Here is a 17,405-nt window from a genome sequence, read left to right on the forward strand (position 1 = left end):
ACGGCTCGGAGACACGCGGGGCCAGCCCACCCGTGAGCCCGCCCACAGCCTCGCCTACCGCGGCCTGACGGGACTTAATGTCGACTGGACCCAGAGACGGTGCTGAAGGTGCGGAATAGGTCAAGCGGTTTTACCGCCGGGTCCGCCCCGCAGTGACCCGTGACAACCCCACGACCCCCAGCCGTGAAGACCGCTGTGCGCAGACACGCGTGACCCGCAGGTATCAGCCGTGCGCCCGGTGACAGACTCCGCCGCTCTTATCGATAACCTGCCTAATGGTCACACGAAACTACCTTGATCAGAGAGCAACAGGCAGCAAGAGGAATATTGTATCAGAGCCATTGGACTGCACTGCCACCGTGTGGCGAGAAGACCACACTGCTCTTATCACAGGTATATTATCTTATATGATCACTGTCATCATAATTAATCATTCCTCACACTTACTGTACACAGCGCTGTTCTGGACACTCCACTCAAATCTCTTCACAGGTCATGGGGATCCCCTCCACCACCAGTGTGCAGCCCCACCTGGATGCTGCGCCAGTCCGCTCCCCACACCCCAGCTCTCAGTGGGGAGGAGAGCAGAGGGATGGAGCCAGTTCAGAGAGGGGGGTTATTAGGAGGCCATGATGGGTAAAGGCCAGGGGGAAATTTGGCCTGTAACACCCCTACTCTTTTAGAGAAACGCCCTGGGATTTTTAATGACCACAGAGAGCTTGGTTTTACGTCTCATCCGAACAACGGTGTCTTTTAACAGTCTAGTGTCTCTATCACTCTCTATTAGGTCTCTATTAAGACCCACACAGACCGCAGGGTGAGCGCCCCCTACTGGTCCCACTCACACCTCTTCCAGCAGCAGCCTCAGCTTTCCCAGGAGTCTCCCCTCCAGGTACTGGCCAGGCTCACTGTGAATTGCAGGGCGATACAGCTGCTGTTCAGCCATGGTCTTCGTCACCATCATCACCATCCTCATCATCAAGGTCTTCATCCCCATGATGCCGGCCGGTGGTTCTGAAATTGAGAACTATCTGTACATGATCAGTGAAATTCCCAAGCCCAGATGATAATATTAATACTGTTTAGCAATTGAAAATTTGTGAGAAGGTTACTTCAGTATTATAGCTCTGTATATCTCATTAGTCTGTTTCAGTAATGACATTCTGATCTCATCAACCCCATCAGATCTCTCTTTACATGAGAATATAGATTCAGATATCTGTCTTCTCATGACTGTCCACTCATTATCATCTGTCCATTATAATACATCTTCCTGTTATAATCTGTCTTCTCAAAATAGTACACTTATTATAATCTAAACATTGTAATACATCTTCCTATTATAATCTATATTCATTCTGTATATACATTATTATATATCCTCCTATTCTAATATATTCTGTATAATACACTGTCACATTATATTGTATTATAACAATACTGTCCCATTAGAATGTGTCAGTTCTAGTATCTCCTGTTGCACTGTGCAGCTCTGCCCCAGTGGACAACACGCTACGCCTCTCTGCTGTAGAAATCAGGCTTATTGAACAAGACCTGGTTCTGCAGCAGAAATCAGTCTTAATCCATTGGGTCAAACCTGGTTCTGCAGCAGAACTCAGTTTTATTGAGTCAGACCTGGTTCTGCAGCAGAAATCAGTCTTATTCCACTGAGTCAGACCTGGTTGTGCTGTGAGCCCCTCCCCCTCCCAGAGCTGGGCTGGACTCTGATCAGATGAGGAAGTCAGAGGCAGACAGAGGAACAGCTCAGAGAGCTGAAGGACACCGAGCACAACGCCATGGACACAACTGGGGCTCTCACTGCAAGCCTCCTGGTGCTGATCACAGGTACTGAATCTGATATCCTGTCTCTGGGTTAGTGTACTGTAACACACAGTCTGTACTGTAACACACTCCTGGTGCTGATCACAGGTACCGAATCTGTTATCCTGTCTCTGGGTTAGTGTACTGTAACACACAGTCTGTACTGTACTGTAACACACTCCTAGTGCTGATCACAGGTACCGAATCTGTTATCCTGTCTCTGGGTTAGTGTACTGTAACACACAGCGTACTGTAACACACTCCTAGTGCTGATCACAGGTACTGAATCTGTTATCCTGTCTCTGGGTTAGTGTACTGTAACACACAGTCTGGACTGTAACACACTCCTGGTGCTGATCACAGGTACTGAATCTGTTATCCTGTCTCTGGGTTAGTGTACTATAACACACTCCAGCTCTGCTATTGACAGGGTGCTGTGGTGTGTGTTGTGTGACAGGAGTGTGTTATACTGTCAGTAACTCCAGCTCTGTTATTGACAGGGTGCTGTGAGGTGTGTTGTGTGACAGGAGTGTGTTATACTGTCAGTGACTCCAGCTCTGTTATTGACAGGGTGCTGTGAGGTGTGTTGTGTGACAGGAGTGTGTTATACTGTCAGTAACTCCAGCTCTGTGATTGACAGGTTGCTGTGAGGTGTGTTGTGTGACAGGAGTGTGTTATACTGTCAGTGACTCCAGCTCTGTTATTGACAGGGTGCTGTGAGGTGTGTTGTGTGACAGGAGTGTGTTATACTGTCAGTAACTCCAGCTCTGTGATTGACAGGTTGCTGTGAGGTGTGTTGTGTGACAGGAGTGTGTTATACTGTCAGTAACTCCAGCTCTGTTATTGACAGGGTGCTGTGAGGTGTGTTGTGTGACAGGAGTGTGTTATACTGTCAGTGACTCCAGCTCTGTGATTGACAGGGTGCTGTGAGGTGTGTTGTGTGACAGGAGTGTGTTATACTGTCAGTAACTCCAGCTCTGTTATTGACAGGTTGCTGTGAGGTGTGTTGTGTGACAGGAGTGTGTTATACTGTCAGTGACTCCAGCTCTGTTATTGACAGGGTGCTGTGAGGTGTGTTGTGTGACAGGAGTGTGTTATGCTGTCAGTGACTCCAGCTCTGTTATTGACAGGGTGCTGTGAGGTGTGTTGTGTGACAGGAGTGTGTTATACTGTCAGTAACTCCAGCTCTGTTATTGACAGGGTGCTGTGAGGTGTGTTGTGTGACAGGAGTGTGTTATGCTGTCAGTGACTCCAGCTCTGTTATTGACAGGGTGCTGTGAGGTGTGTTGTGTGACAGGAGTGTGTTATTCTGTCAGTAACTCCAGCTCTGTTATTGACAGGGTGCTGTGAGGTGTGTTGTGTGACAGGAGTGTGTTATACTGTCAGTGACTCCAGCTCTGTGATTGACAGGGTGCTGTGAGGTGTGTTGTGTGACAGGAGTGTGTTATACTGTCAGTGACTCCAGCTCTGTGATTGACAGGTTGCTGTGAGGTGTGTTGTGTGACAGGGGTGTGTTATACTGTCAGTGACTCCAGCTCTGTGATTGACAGGGTGCTGTGAGGTGTGTTGTGTGACAGGAGTGTGTTATACTGTCAGTAACTCCAGCTCTGTTATTGACAGGGTGCTGTGAGGTGTGTTGTGTGACAGGAGTGTGTTATACTGTCAGTGACTCCAGCTCTGTGATTGACAGGGTGCTGTGAGGTGTGTTGTGTGACAGGAGTGTGTTATACTGTCAGTGACTCCAGCTCTGTGATTGACAGGGTGCTGTGAGGTGTGTTGTGTGACAGGAGTGTGTTATACTGTCAGTAACTCCAGCTCTGTTATTGACAGGGTGCTGTGAGGTGTGTTGTGTGACAGGAGTGTGTTATACTGTCAGTAACTCCAGCTCTGTGATTGACAGGGTGCTGTGAGGTGTGTTGTGTGACAGGAGTGTGTTATACTGTCAGTGACTCCAGCTCTGTTATTGACAGGTTGCTGTGAGGTGTGTTGTGTGACAGGAGTGTGTTATACTGTCAGTGACTCCAGCTCTGTGATTGACAGGGTGCTGTGAGGTGTGTTGTGTGACAGGAGTGTGTTATACTGTCAGTAACTCCAGCTCTGTGATTGACAGGTTGCTGTGGTGTGTGTTGTGTGACAGGAGTGTGTTATACTGTCAGTGACTCCAGCTCTGTTATTGACAGAGTGCTGTGAGGTGTGTTGTGTGACAGGAGTGTGTTATACTGTCAGTAACTCCAGCTCTGTTATTGACAGGGTGCTGTGAGGTGTGTTGTGTGACAGGAGTGTGTTATACTGTCAGTGACTCCAGCTCTGTTATTGACAGGGTGCTGTGAGGTGTGTTGTGTGACAGGAGTGTGTTATACTGTCAGTGACTCCAGCTCTGTGATTGACAGGGTGCTGTGAGGTGTGTTGTGTGACAGGAGTGTGTTATACTGTCAGTGACTCCAGCTCTGTGATTGACAGGGTGCTGTGAGGTGTGTTGTGTGACAGGAGTGTGTTATACTGTCAGTAACTCCAGCTCTGTTATTGACAGGGTGCTGTGAGGTGTGTTGTGTGACAGGAGTGTGTTATACTGTCAGTAACTCCAGCTCTGTTATTGACAGGGTGCTGTGAGGTGTGTTGTGTGACAGGAGTGTGTTATACTGTCAGTGACTCCAGCTCTGTGATTGACAGGTTGCTGTGAGGTGTGTTGTGTGACAGGAGTGTGTTATACTGTCAGTAACTCCAGCTCTGTTATTGACAGGGTGCTGTGAGGTGTGTTGTGTGACAGGAGTGTGTTATACTGTCAGTGACTCCAGCTCTGTTATTGACAGGTTGCTGTGAGGTGTGTTGTGTGACAGGAGTGTGTTATACTGTCAGTAACTCCAGCTCTGTGATTGACAGGTTGCTGTGCCCAGAATATATTCCCTCCAGGCCCTGTGGTTGGAGTTGTGGGAGGCAGTGTCTGGTTCCACACAACCATCAATCCTTCTACAACACAGATAGTGGCAGTAACCTGGAGCTTTGGTACCAGTTCCACATCCCCCACTGTGGTCTCCTGGGTCTCTGGTTCTGAAAGTCCAGGACAGGGGTACGCAGGGAGAGTCAGTGTGAACGGGTCCACTGGAGCTCTGCAGCTCAGAGGACTGACAGCTGCAGACAACGGGACCTATGCTGTCAGCATTGTCAAAACTAATCCACCGGCAACACTGACTGGACAGGTGACACTGAACGTGTTCGGTGAGTAACTGGGACCTCACAGCTCTGGAGTCTTACAGGTGTTTGCTGGTTTTTGACAGGCATTAGATCACCATGTGTAACTACTGTGTGGCAGACCATAATAGACATTTTATATACAGAATATGTGAGTATAAAAATATATAACTATCCTCAATGAGCTCCTGAATATGAAACAATAATTATTACCTTATTGCCTGATTTCCCAGAAGTTTTGTTTTAAATCCAAGCAGCTATGTTTAACACACAGAGAAACTTAATAAACATACAAATAGTACATATAAACATTATATTAAAAGTAAACTTATTAAATAAAAATTAAAAATAAACAATCGCTACGACGATTGTGCAGCTACGACATCGACTTCGAGAACCAAGCCCTCGAAATGTGCTCCTTTTTCATCAACAGAGGATACCCCAGCAGTGTGACTGACAGGGCCCCTGCCCGAGCCAAAAACACCCCCCGGACCATCAACCCGATCAGGAACTCCTGCCGTAACAACCGCATTCCTTTGGTGCTTCCCTACCACCCCAACACACTTCCTGTCCCCAGGACTGTTAACAACTATTCCATCCTACAGGATGATCCCTCCATTGGGGCCCTCTTTTCTGATCGCCCCATCATCTCATATCGCCGAGCACCTAATCTGCGTGACCTCCTTGTTCACAGCTCCCTTGACCGCCCTCAACAACCATCCACACCAGGCACTTCCCCTTGCAACAGAGCTCGCTGTATCACCTGCAAGTACACAGCCACCACCACACTCATTCAAGGCCCCTCAGGACAATTCCACATCACCCAGAGGGCATCTTGTACCTCCAGCAGCCTTATTCACTGTATCTCTCGCAGTAAATGCCCAGTTTCTCTCGACAGTGGAGAAACAGGAAGGAGACTCGGAGACCGCTTCAGAGAACACATCAGGGCTGTGAAGATTAAAGATCTCTCCAAGCCCACTGTTTCTCATCCCACCTCTGACGGCCACGACCACTCTAATCTCTCAAAGACGGTTTTCCGAACTCTTACATCAGAAAGACCACCGAAACCAAACTTATCCTGCAGCTAGGATCACACCTTCCCCCTTCTCTTAACGACAGACTACTCTTCTTCTAAATTTTCTGCATTCATTGGAAGTTTCATTTCACACCTCTCTGCACCCATTCTGACGTCACACCTCCTGATTGGCCTCTTTCTGTCCCCTGCTCCCGCCTCTCACTCCTCCTCCCTCCCAACCTTTGTTCTCCTGCTACTTTACCTTCGCCTCCTGCCCTGTCTCTCTCACACCTGAAGACGGCTCCACGGCCGAAACGTTGTGTTCTCTTTCTTCTTTTTTTCAGCATGGAATAAACCTGTTACTTATTAAAAATAAATATAACATCTCATAGGTGACCAGAGCCAGAGGAGGCTCACAGAGTCATTCACTAGGAGTGCATTTAGAATAATCTACATGTACATGCAGTGACCTGGACTGTGATCCCTCTCTCCAGGACTGTTAGGGAAATCTGGTCCCAGCAGTCAGTGGACGGTCTGACCTTTCAATTTCGAAGGGCGGGGTTGGGGACATGGGGGGAGATGGGGAAGGAATGCACACCCTGAGGTTTTGGGGGCTTGTACCCCTTGAACTCCCACATCCCATAGTGTTCTGTAGCAACCACGTGGAATGGTGTCTTCGGCCATAGAAACAGCAGTCCACAGGGGTTAGTGGTTAGTACACTACTGAGTGGTCAGTGCTCTGGTCTCAGTGCTCTGTGGTCAGGCTCGGTGGTCAGGTCTCAGTGCTCAGTGTCCAGGTCTCAGTGATCATGAACTACTTGCAGGCAAGTTCCTCTTCAGCAGAGTGGTGACGTGTGACTCATCAGCAGGCTGTAGCCCTGAGTCCCCAGAGACAGAGACACAGCAGGGCTCCTGTGGAAGAGCAGGGTGTTGCTGCTGTTGTAATACTGTGGCAGCGGTGTGGTGGTCAGCTCTGCTGCTCCCCAGCTCCTGGGGCACGAGGCCATAAGAGCTGTCAGACAGTCCAGCCTGTTTGGAAGCTTGTAGCCAACTGACGTTCAGTGATCTCATCCAGCTGTTCCTTCGAAGAATCCAGGGTGTCGGCTTCAACAGCATGGCTGGGCAGTTTGTACCACAGCCCCACCACCCACCACCACTACCTCCCTGTAGTTTGCACTTGTGTCCTCAGGTTCGAGTTTCACTGTTGACTCTAAACCAGTCTGTTGTGTTGATTTCATCAGGTTCCCTTGAACCCCTCTCTCTTCAAGAGGAGGGTCCTGGGTCTGAGTGTGGCTCTGTCTGTGTGGAGTCTGCATGCTCTCCCTGTTTTTGAGTGGGTTTCGGCTAGGGAACTCGGGATTCCTCCCACTCCTCCTGGAGACAGGCTGGCTCGATTGTCGGGGTGCTGTTGGCAGATCTGGGTTGATCTGTCCTCAGTCATGTGATCACAGTCCTGTCCTGGCAGCCTGCTCCTCTGGGATGGGCTCCGGCTTTCTGCACCCCTGACCAGGACAGCGGGTTTCTGGAAGCGGAATGGGAGACGAGCCGGTTACTGTCTGTTATGCTGTGATCCCTGTGAGTGGTGCTGGAGAAGGTGCTGCAGGCCGAGGGGAGGGGCGGGAGGAGTTGAGTGGACGATGGATTCGGCACCAGCAGGACAAAGCTGCCTGTGACCTGCAGAGGCAAGGCTGGAGAGCAGCACCTTGGCAGGGATGACGAGGGCTGGGGTAAGAGGCAGGGGCTGCCAGCGAGAAAGACTGTCGGACAGCGGCACTGGAGAGGGCTGGGGGCCTCGGAGGTGAGAGCGAGCTGGAAAAAGGGAGAAAAAATCGATCCAGCTGGGAATCCAGCTAGGACAGCGAGTCCCTGCTGAATCGGAGCTCGGAGATTTAGGAAGAAGGCGTCTGAGAGAGCGAGTGTAAGGCCAGAGCTACGACTGCAAGCTCGAGCTCAATGTCAGAGCACTGAATCAGCGGGAAAAATGCCCTGAATGCCAGCTTAATTGCCGGATCGATGTTGGGATTGACCGCCTGACTGAAAGACAGGGGGTCTTTGAGAATTGCGTCCCGGCCGCGTTCTCCAGGGTTTAGAGGAGGGTGAGAGCCTGTCCGACTGTTTGGGTTGCCCAGGGCAACGTCAGGACAAGACTCCCAGCCCGAGTGTCACACTGTTGGCTTTGAACCCTGTGCTTGATAACAGGACAGATCTCAGCTTAGAAGGAGGCACACAGGCCATACTCATACACAGCTCTGATGTGTGCCAGACATGGGATCGAGAGATCTGAGCCTCCTGGGCATCAGTCACAGACCATAACTGGCTTGAGCTGTGAGAGCTTAGTGTCACCGGGATGTACAGCAGCCTGGAGAGACACACAGGGTAGAGGGTCAGTGAGAGACGACTCTCACAGCAGATCAGCCTGTTTTTCCTCTCGGCTCTGAAGCAGGAGTCCAGACTGAGCTCAGAGCAATAGGAACAGCTCTGTGTTCATTTCTGTTTCTCCCATTTAGAAACATCAAACATCTGGGGACCAGCTGGAACATTTTTGGTAAATGTCTGTGACATCCTGATCAGAGTTTCCTGTAGTCTGTGACACAAGCAAGTGTGTGTGTAAGATCAAAGTAAATTCATAGTAAGTACAGTGAAACTTGGTGTAACGAACAGTTCTTTCCGGACCCTATGCGGACGACACAATCTGAAGAAGTGGGGGAACACTAGGGAAACGTCATGCAGGAATACGGGGCTGAAGACAGGGGGGCGTGTCCAAGGTGCGCTGGTGCACGGGGAAGGTGTGGCCGAGGCGAACAATCCGAGAGAGTAGTCCTTAGGGATAATCCAAAACGCAAGGGTAAGTCCAAAACCAGGAGATCCATCAGAACAAGATAAAAACCACGAAGGCCGGGTCGGAACCGGCGGACGGGGAACAGGAACGGGAACAGAGGTTAAAACCTTAACGGGACCAGGCGCTTCCAGGTCCCGGACTCGCACGATATGGAAATCAGATGCAGAGCCCGGATGAGCGTCAGCGCCTGGCTTTTAAGGTGGGCTGGGAATAGGGAACAGGTGCAGAGAATAAAGTCTTAGTGAAAGGGCTGGAGCACCCTTAAGGAGGGGGGACTATAATCGTGACACTTGGATAAAATCACAGTGCAGTAAATCCCAGTGAGATGAGGGTAAAATTGCAGTGCAGTGCAGTGAAGCCCAGTGTGATCATGGTAAAAGCACAATAAAATCATGGTAAAAGCACAGGAGCTGAAAGAGCCACTTCCTGCTCCCCAACTCCATTTCCTGTCCTGCCAGTGCTGCCCTACTGTCCCTCCCAGCACTGGGCCTGTCCCAGCCTGAGCACAGTGTCACTGGTCACTCACTGGTCACAGGTCAGAGTGGTCTGGACAGGCCTGGTGGTGTGACCCTGCGGGCGGGTGCACACAGCAGCTGGACACAGCTGGACACAGCTGGACAGTCTGCACTCCGGCTGTACTCCAGGTCAGTACACAAGGAGTGTGGGGCACCAGCAGGTGACCAGGCCCTCAGTGGTCTAGAACTCAGTCAGAACACAGTGAGGCCTCGTACTCACCTCCAGAGCACCGAGACCTTAGTCATGGCCTGGAGTGACACCCCAGTCCTGCCAGACCCCTCTCTAACTCTCCTGTTCTGCCCTCAGAGCCGATATCTTCTGTCCGTGTGGGTCCGAAGGATGGCCAGACGCCAGAGCTGAATAAGACTCTGACTCTGTTCTGTGAGGTTCTTGGCTCTGGCACTGTGAGCTCCAGACAGTGGAGGAAAGACAGCCAGACTCTGACCCCGAGCCCCAGCATCAGCTTCTCTAGTGACAACAGCACAGTGACCTTTCACCTCCTGCAGCAGTCTGATGCAGGAACCTATCAGTGCACAGCGACCAACCCTGTGAGCTCAGGGACTGGAGAGTACAGACTGGAGCTCCAGACACAGAGTGAGTGCCCGATGACCACACACTGACCTCACTGACCACACACTGAGTGAGACTGACCACACACTGAGTGACTACCTGACTGACCACACACTGACCTCACTGACCACACACTGAGTGACTACTTGACTGACCACACAAAGACACTGAGTGAGCACCTGACTGACCACAGAGTGACTCCCTGGCTGACCACACACAGAGTGAACTGGTCCAGTGGAGAGGAGCCCCTCCACTGCGGCCCGGCCCGCACTCTCACTGGACCCATCCAGAACCTGCAGGGTCCGAGTTCAAGGACCCAGCAGAGTCGGTCTTCAGCAGCTCAGCTGGGCAGTACAATCCACACACACACCACCACTACTCTCTGTGTAAAGACGTGCCTCCTGTTCCCACTGCTACACTACTGAGAGCGCCCCCTCTGGAGGAGAAGGGAACTGCACAGAGCAGTGGTGGGAGTTGCCTGCTGTGTCAGAAGCAGACTCCTGACAGGAGGGTGTAGGGGTGGGCTGGTGACCTGTGACCTCCCCTGTTGCAGTGTGTGTCTGTGTGCTGAGTCTGTGTCCCTCTGTCTCTCCCTCTCTCTGCAGCTGGAGGAGGAGGAGGAGGAGGAGGAGGAGGGGGCTCTCTGAGCGGAGGAGCCGTCGCTGGGATTGTGATCGCGGTGCTGGTGGCTCTGGGGCTCATCGCCGGACTCGTCTACTTCCTGACGACGAGACAGGGGTGAGTGTTCTCCCACTTCCACTGTCCACCTGGTCTAACAGGACTGGACCTGAACACTGGACCAGCTGTCCTCCTGGTCTAACAAGACTGGACCTGAGCCACTGGACCAGCTGTCCTCCTGGTGTAACAGGACTGGACCTGAACCACTGGACCAGCTGTCCTCCTGGTGTAACAGGACTGGACCTGAACCACTGGACCAGCTGTCCTCCTGGTGTAACAGGACTGGACCTGAACCTGTGAGACAGTGTAGGGTATAACAGAGTGTGAGAGTTGTGTGTGAGAGAGGGTTGTGTGGGAACTGAGTGTCTGAAACAAGGTGTTTAAGAGTTGTGTATTGGTGAGAGAGTGTTGTGTGTTTCAGAGTATGTGTGAGAGTTGTGTGTGTGTGATCAGAGGAAGTTCAGTTTCCCCTTCACTGTACTGACACACTGTTACCACAGCCCTTCCTCTGTCTGTAACCCTCCTGCTGCTTCCTCTGTGTGATTCTCTCTGTGCAGAGCCTGCTGCAACACCAATAGACACGCTGATACTGGAATAGACACACTGATACTGGAATAGACACGCTGATACTGGAATAGACACAGAGCTGGAATAGACACAGAGCTGGAATAGACACACTGATAGTGGAATAGACACACTGATAGTGGAATAGACACGCTGATACTGGAATAGACACAGTGCTGGAATAGACACGCTGATAGTGGAATAGACACACTGATAGTGGAATAGACACTGATACTGGAATAGACACACTGATACTGGAATAGACAGTGCTGGAATAGACACACTGATACTGGAATAGACACAGTGCTGGAATAGACACAGTGCTGGAATAGACACGCTGATACTGGAATAGACACTGCTGGAATAGACACACTGATACTGGAATAGACACGCTGATACTGGAATAGATACATTGATACTGGAATAGACAGTGCTGGAATAGACACACTGATACTGAAATAGACACAGTGCTGGAATAGACAGTGATACTGGAATAGACACGCTGATACTGGAATAGACACAGTGCTGGAATAGACACAGTGCTGGAATAGACATGCTGAAACTGGAATAGACACTGCTGGAATAGACACACTGATACTGGAATAGATACATTGATACTGGAATAGACAGTGCTGGAATAGACACACTGATACTGAAATAGACACAGTGCTGGAATAGACACGCTGATACTGGAATAGACACAGTGCTGGAATAGACACACTGATACTGGAATAGACACGCTGATACTGGAATAGACACACTGCTGGAATAGACACACTGATACTGGAATAGACACTCTGATACTGGAATAGACACACTGCTGGAATAGACATACTGATACTGGAATAGACACTGATACTGGAATAGACACGCTGATACTGGAATAGACACACTGATACTGGAATAGACACAGTACTGGAATAGACACAGTGCTGGAATAGACACACTGATACTGGAATAGACACAGTGCTGGAATAGACACACTGATACTGAAATAGACACAGTGCTGGAATAGACACAGTGATACTGAAATAGACATAGTGCTGGAATACATTGTACTGGAAAAGACTCAGTACTGGAATAGACACAGTAATGGAATACACCTATACTGGAACAGACACACTGCTGGAATAGACACCAGTCCTGGAACACACTGATACAGTACTGGAATAGACACACTGATACTGGAATAGACACAGTGCTGGAGCACACTGATACAGTACTGGAATAGACACAGGGATAGAATACACTGATATCAGAATAGAGACAGGGTTCAAATACACTGACACAGGGATAGAAAGAGCTCTTGAAGAAACAGAACACAGGAATAGTTGTGGGTGAGATGGAGACGAGTCAGTGATCAGTAACTCTCAGTGTCTCTCTGTTGTCTTTACAGGAGCAGCCCCAGGGAGACAACTAACAGTAAGTGAGGCTGTCTGTCCTCCTGTCTGTCTCTCTCACCTGTCTCTCTGTCCTGCCTGTCTATCTCTCTCTCTCCTGTATTCCCCCTCCTGCCTGTCTGTCTCTCTCTCCTCCGTCTCCCCTCTCCTGCCTGTCTGTGTCTCTCTCACCTGTCTCCCCTCTCTTCTCCTGTCTGTCTCTCTCTCACCTGTCTCCCTCTCCTGCTTGCCTGTCTCTCTCTCACCTGTCTCCCTCTCTCTGTGTCTGTGTTTCTCTGCCAGGCTCTGTCATGTATGAAAACTCTGAGGGGCTGAAGGATCACATGATGTACATGAACCTGCCTGCTGGTCACCAGGTCAGTCTCTCACACTGTAGCCACACTGACCGCTGTCTAACTGTCCACACACCTGTCTCTCCTCTCCTGCCTGTCTCTCTCTCACACTGTAGCCACACTGACCGCTGTCTAACTGTCCACACACCTGTCTCTCCTCTCCTGCCTGTCTCTCTCTCACACTGTAGCCACACTGACCGCTGTCTAACTGTCCACACACCTGTCTCTCCTCTCCTGCCTGTCTCTCTCTCACACTGTAGCCAGACTGTCAGCTGTCTGACTCTCCACACACCTGCCTGTCTGCAGACGAGAGGTCTGTGAGCCTCCAGCTGGTTTTGCGGTGATCATGAGATAAGAGACCCAGCCTCTCAGACAATGGGCTGAGTGTGAGCAGGTTGTTCATGAACAGAGAGAGAGGAGCTCCAGTCCCTTCACCACACAGCACTGATACAGCAACTTCCTCATACCTGCGGGAGGAGAGACCAGCTGGGAGACAGAGCTGTGGACCCCAACAACCCCAACTCCTCACTGACAGCTTTGAACCCCAACAACCCTTCACTGAGATCTGTGAACCCCAACAACTCCTCACTGACAGCTGTGAACCCCAACAACCCCAACTCCTCACTGAGAGCTGTGAACCCCAACAACCCTTCACTGAGACATAGTTGTGAACCCCAACAACCCTTCACTGAGAGCTGTGAACCCCAACACTGGAAGTTATTCCACAGTAGTCTGGAATAATTGTTCTAACACAGTGCCTAACGAGTGTGTGACTGTATTGCAGAAGAAAGCAGCCCAGCCCAGTCCTGCAGCTCCAGAGAGCACCTACACTGTGAGTGTAACTGTGCCTTCTCTCTTCTCAATACCGCCAGCACCAGCACAGCCTGTCTGTCCCCCTGTCTGTCTCACCTGGTCTCTGTCCACATGTCTGTCTTTCCCTTTGTCTTTCTGTCTGTCCCACCTAGTCTGTCTCCCTGACTGTTGTCTGTGTGTCTGTCTCACCTGGTCTCTGTCTTTCTTTTTGTCTCCCTGTCTGCCTGTCTCACCTGGTCTCTGTCTCCCTGTCTGCCTCTCTCACCTGGTCTCTGTCTCCCTGTCTGCCTGTCTCACCTGGTCTCTGTCTCCCTGTCTGCCTGTCTCACCTGGTCTCTATCTCCTTGTCTGTCTGTCTCACCTGGTCTCTGTCTCCCTGTCTGTCTGCACACAGGGCTTACAGTTCCCAGACAACTCCACCTACGGCAACTTGAACAGGTCAGTGAGAATCCTCCTCCAATCAGAGGGTTCAGAATGTTCTCCTCATCCAATCAGAGCGCTCTCTGAGATTCAAGAGATACCAGGTCTAGTGTGGGGGGGTGGTTCAGAATATATCTGCTAGCCAATAGGAAAACTGATATCCTCTCTATCCAATCAGAGTGCTCTACTTCTGTCCAATCAGGAGTCGATTAGATTAGATTAGATTAAGCATTCGTTATCCAATCAGACCTTTTCTGATCGTTCGTCTGAGCATCTTCCTAATCCAGACAGAAGGTTCTTACAATATTCTTCCTATTTCTGTGAAACTGTTGTTTTTCAGGATGAGATTCTGTGCAGCATGTTCTGTCACAGGGTGTTAGTGTCTTAATTCCCCTCCCTCTGTCTCTCCTCCAGGTCCTGAAGACGGACAGTCTGTGCTCTGTCAGTGTGTCAGACACTGCGTCTCTGACACCCAGAGCACTGAGCCACTGTGTGTGTCTGTGAGCTCCTTGTAAAAGACTACCAGGGTAAAAGCACAGTACAATGCAGTAAATTGTACAGTGAAATCAGAATAAAATCACATTATAGTGCAATGAATCCCAGTGAGATCAGGCTAAAAGCACAGTACAGAGCAGGAACGCCAAGTGAAATCAGGGTAAAAGCACAGTACACAGTAGTAAAGCCCAGTGAGATCAGGGTAAAGCACACTACAGAGCACGAAAGCCCAGTGATATCAGAGTAAAAGCACAGTACAGTGCAGTCAGTCCCAGTGTGATGAGGTTTAGGCACAGAGAGGTCGGTACAGTAACTCATGATGCCAGCTGAGGGTGAGCCGGTCGGCTCAGGGTTCGAGCAGGGTGAGCCTGTGCTGAAGTATCACAGTGAACATCACCACAGTGTGGGCCTGTGTGCTGGGACTGTCTACTGTCAGGCGTGTGGACGAAAGAGCCACTTCCTGTTCCCCAACTCCATTTCCTGTCCTGCCAGTGCTGCCCCACTGTCCCTCCCAGCACTGGGCCTGTCCCAGCCTGAGCACAGTGTCACTGGTCACTCACTGGTCACAGGTCAGAGTGGTCTGGACAGGCCTGGGGCCAAACTCTAGTTCCTCCTGACTGACCTTATTTATTTTGAACAGAGCTATAAATTTATAGGATATATGCATGATGTATATCTCCATCTCCAAGAATGTCCGTGCTGTTCTTAAAAATATTTTTGTATTTGTGTCCTTAAACATGAATAAAGTTTCTACTGGTGTTTGTCCATCAGTGTGTCTCTGTGTCTGTAAACTGTACACTGTACATCAGCAGTGTTGTGAGAACAGACAAGATGTCCACCTACATACACAAAGAACCGAATCGCATTGTTTTCATGTAAGAGCACTGTAAAAGCACTTTACTTAACTGGTTCTGTTCTTTACTGCTCTGCTCCTACTGCATTCTGTACCCACATCTACTGTCTCCTCATTGTGCCTACCTTGTGTATTTTTTACTATTCTTAACGTCGTTCTGTACAGCAGTTTGAGAAGCCACTTTTAAAGGTGCTATATAAAATAAAGTTTATTATTATGTAAATATTGTAGAAACGGGTGGATCATGACATTTTTAAGAATTTAGATACAAGTTCAAATATTTTACATGAAAATAAAATATTTCCGAGGTTTTCGTGTGTGAGACAGAAGTTTCCAATGTTGTTTTGTAGATGTGTCAAAAAACAATTTCCTGCTTCTGGCTCACCTCTCCGAAGTTGCCTTGCATGAAAAAGATATTACAAGACCGTTCTTGTCCCACAGGAAGTTGAAGTTTTTAAATAAGAGTCTTGAAACATTAAACGCCTCTTGATTTGCATGTTTATTTAAAAATGACACAGTGAGGAACTGATGACTTCTTCAGATGTATAAAATATTGACACGGCTAAAGTTAGCTTTTTAAGGCTTTCTCTTGTGATGACGGTATGATATTAGAGACAAATGTAATTTTCCTGTTCACACAGACGCACAGAAGATACTGGTATTAAATGCAAAATCAGCCCCCCTACCGGACAGAGAAACACAACTGCAGACATTGTTATCCTCTCAGCCAGTGACGCAGTACTTGAGCTCTCCACACGGGGCCGCTAGCGGTCAAGGTCGCTGTGCGTGTGCGTGTGATCACCGGAAAGGGAAGTCCTTATACAGTATCTCCGGACCGCACGCAGCTGCGAAGCTTTCAACGGCACGATCGCAGCGCTAACGAGAGCTGGTGGGTTCCACCGTCTGAGCTGTTTGAAGCGGGGGACAACTTCACGGAGCTGTCCGCCCCGCAGTGACCCGTGACGACCCCCCACGGCCCCCAGCCGTGAAGACCGCTGTGCGCAGACACGCGTGACCCGCAGGTATCAGCCGTGCGCCCGGTGACAGACAGCGCTGCCCTTATCGATCATCTGCCTACAGGTCTCACGAAACTACCTTGATCAGAGAGCAACAGGCAGCAAGAGGAATATTGTATCAGAGCCATTGGACTGCACTGCCACCGTGTGGCGAGAAGACCACACTGCTCTTATCACAGGTATATTATCTTATATGATCACTGTCATCATAATTAATCATTCCTCACACTTACTGTACACAGCGCTGTTCTGGACACTCCTTAAAGCTCTTCACAGGTCATGGGGATCCCCTCCACCACCACTGTGTACCCCCACCTGGATGATGCGACGGCAGTCATAGTGCGCCAGTACGCTCCCCACACACCACACAGAGGCCGTGACAGGTAAAGGCCAGGGGGAAATGTGGCCAGGACACTGGGGTAACACCCCTACTCTTTTAGACAAACACCCTGGGATTGTTAATGACCACAGAGAGTCAGGGCCTCAGTACTATGGCTCAGCCCAAGGACGGCGCCTTTTACAGTATTTTTACAGTCTAGTGTCCCCGTCACTATACTGGGGCATCAGGACCCACAAAGACCGCAGGGTGAGCGCCCCCTACTGGTCCCACTCACACCTCTTCCAGCAGCAGCCTCAGCTTTCCCAGGAGTCTCCCCTCCAGGTACTGGCCAGGCTCACTGTGAATTGCAGGGCGATACAGCTGCTGTCCAGCCGTGGTCTTCGTCACCATCATCACCATCCTCATCATCAAGGTCTTCATCCCCGTCATGCCGGCCGGTGGTTCTGAAATTGAGAACTATCTGTACATGATCAGTGAAATTCCCAAGCCCAGATGATAATATTAATACTGTTTAGCAACTGAAAATTTGTGAGAAGGTAACTTC

At 50.0% G+C, this 17,405-nt stretch overlaps 1 protein-coding gene across 2 annotated transcripts; it reads left to right on the top strand.

Moving 5' to 3' along the window:
* Positions 1-55: 55 nt before the first annotated feature.
* On the top strand, positions 56-15,419 carry LOC148815017 (cell adhesion molecule CEACAM1-like). Of its 2 annotated transcripts, XM_088905747.1 has the most exons (10): positions 56-393; positions 493-1,845; positions 4,702-5,037; positions 9,687-9,974; positions 10,556-10,688; positions 12,589-12,614; positions 12,875-12,948; positions 13,709-13,756; positions 14,132-14,175; positions 14,572-15,419. In XM_088905747.1, the coding sequence occupies exons 2-10, from the start codon at positions 1,797-1,799 to the stop codon at positions 14,576-14,578; spliced, it is 1,005 nt and encodes a 334-aa protein (XP_088761873.1). In that variant the 5' UTR covers positions 56-393; positions 493-1,796; the 3' UTR covers positions 14,579-15,419. The 2 variants fall into 2 exon arrangements, with proteins under 2 accessions (XP_088761873.1, XP_088761874.1); XM_088905748.1 differs by lacking the exons at positions 13,709-13,756; positions 14,132-14,175; positions 14,572-15,419 and adding an exon at positions 13,185-13,698.
* The last annotated feature ends 1,986 nt before the right edge of the window (positions 15,420-17,405 follow it).

The sequence above is a fragment of the Atractosteus spatula genome, chromosome 25 (assembly GCF_055471065.1).
Source record: "Atractosteus spatula isolate fAtrSpa1 chromosome 25, fAtrSpa1.hap1, whole genome shotgun sequence".
Classification (NCBI taxonomy): Eukaryota; Metazoa; Chordata; class Actinopteri; order Semionotiformes; family Lepisosteidae; genus Atractosteus; species Atractosteus spatula.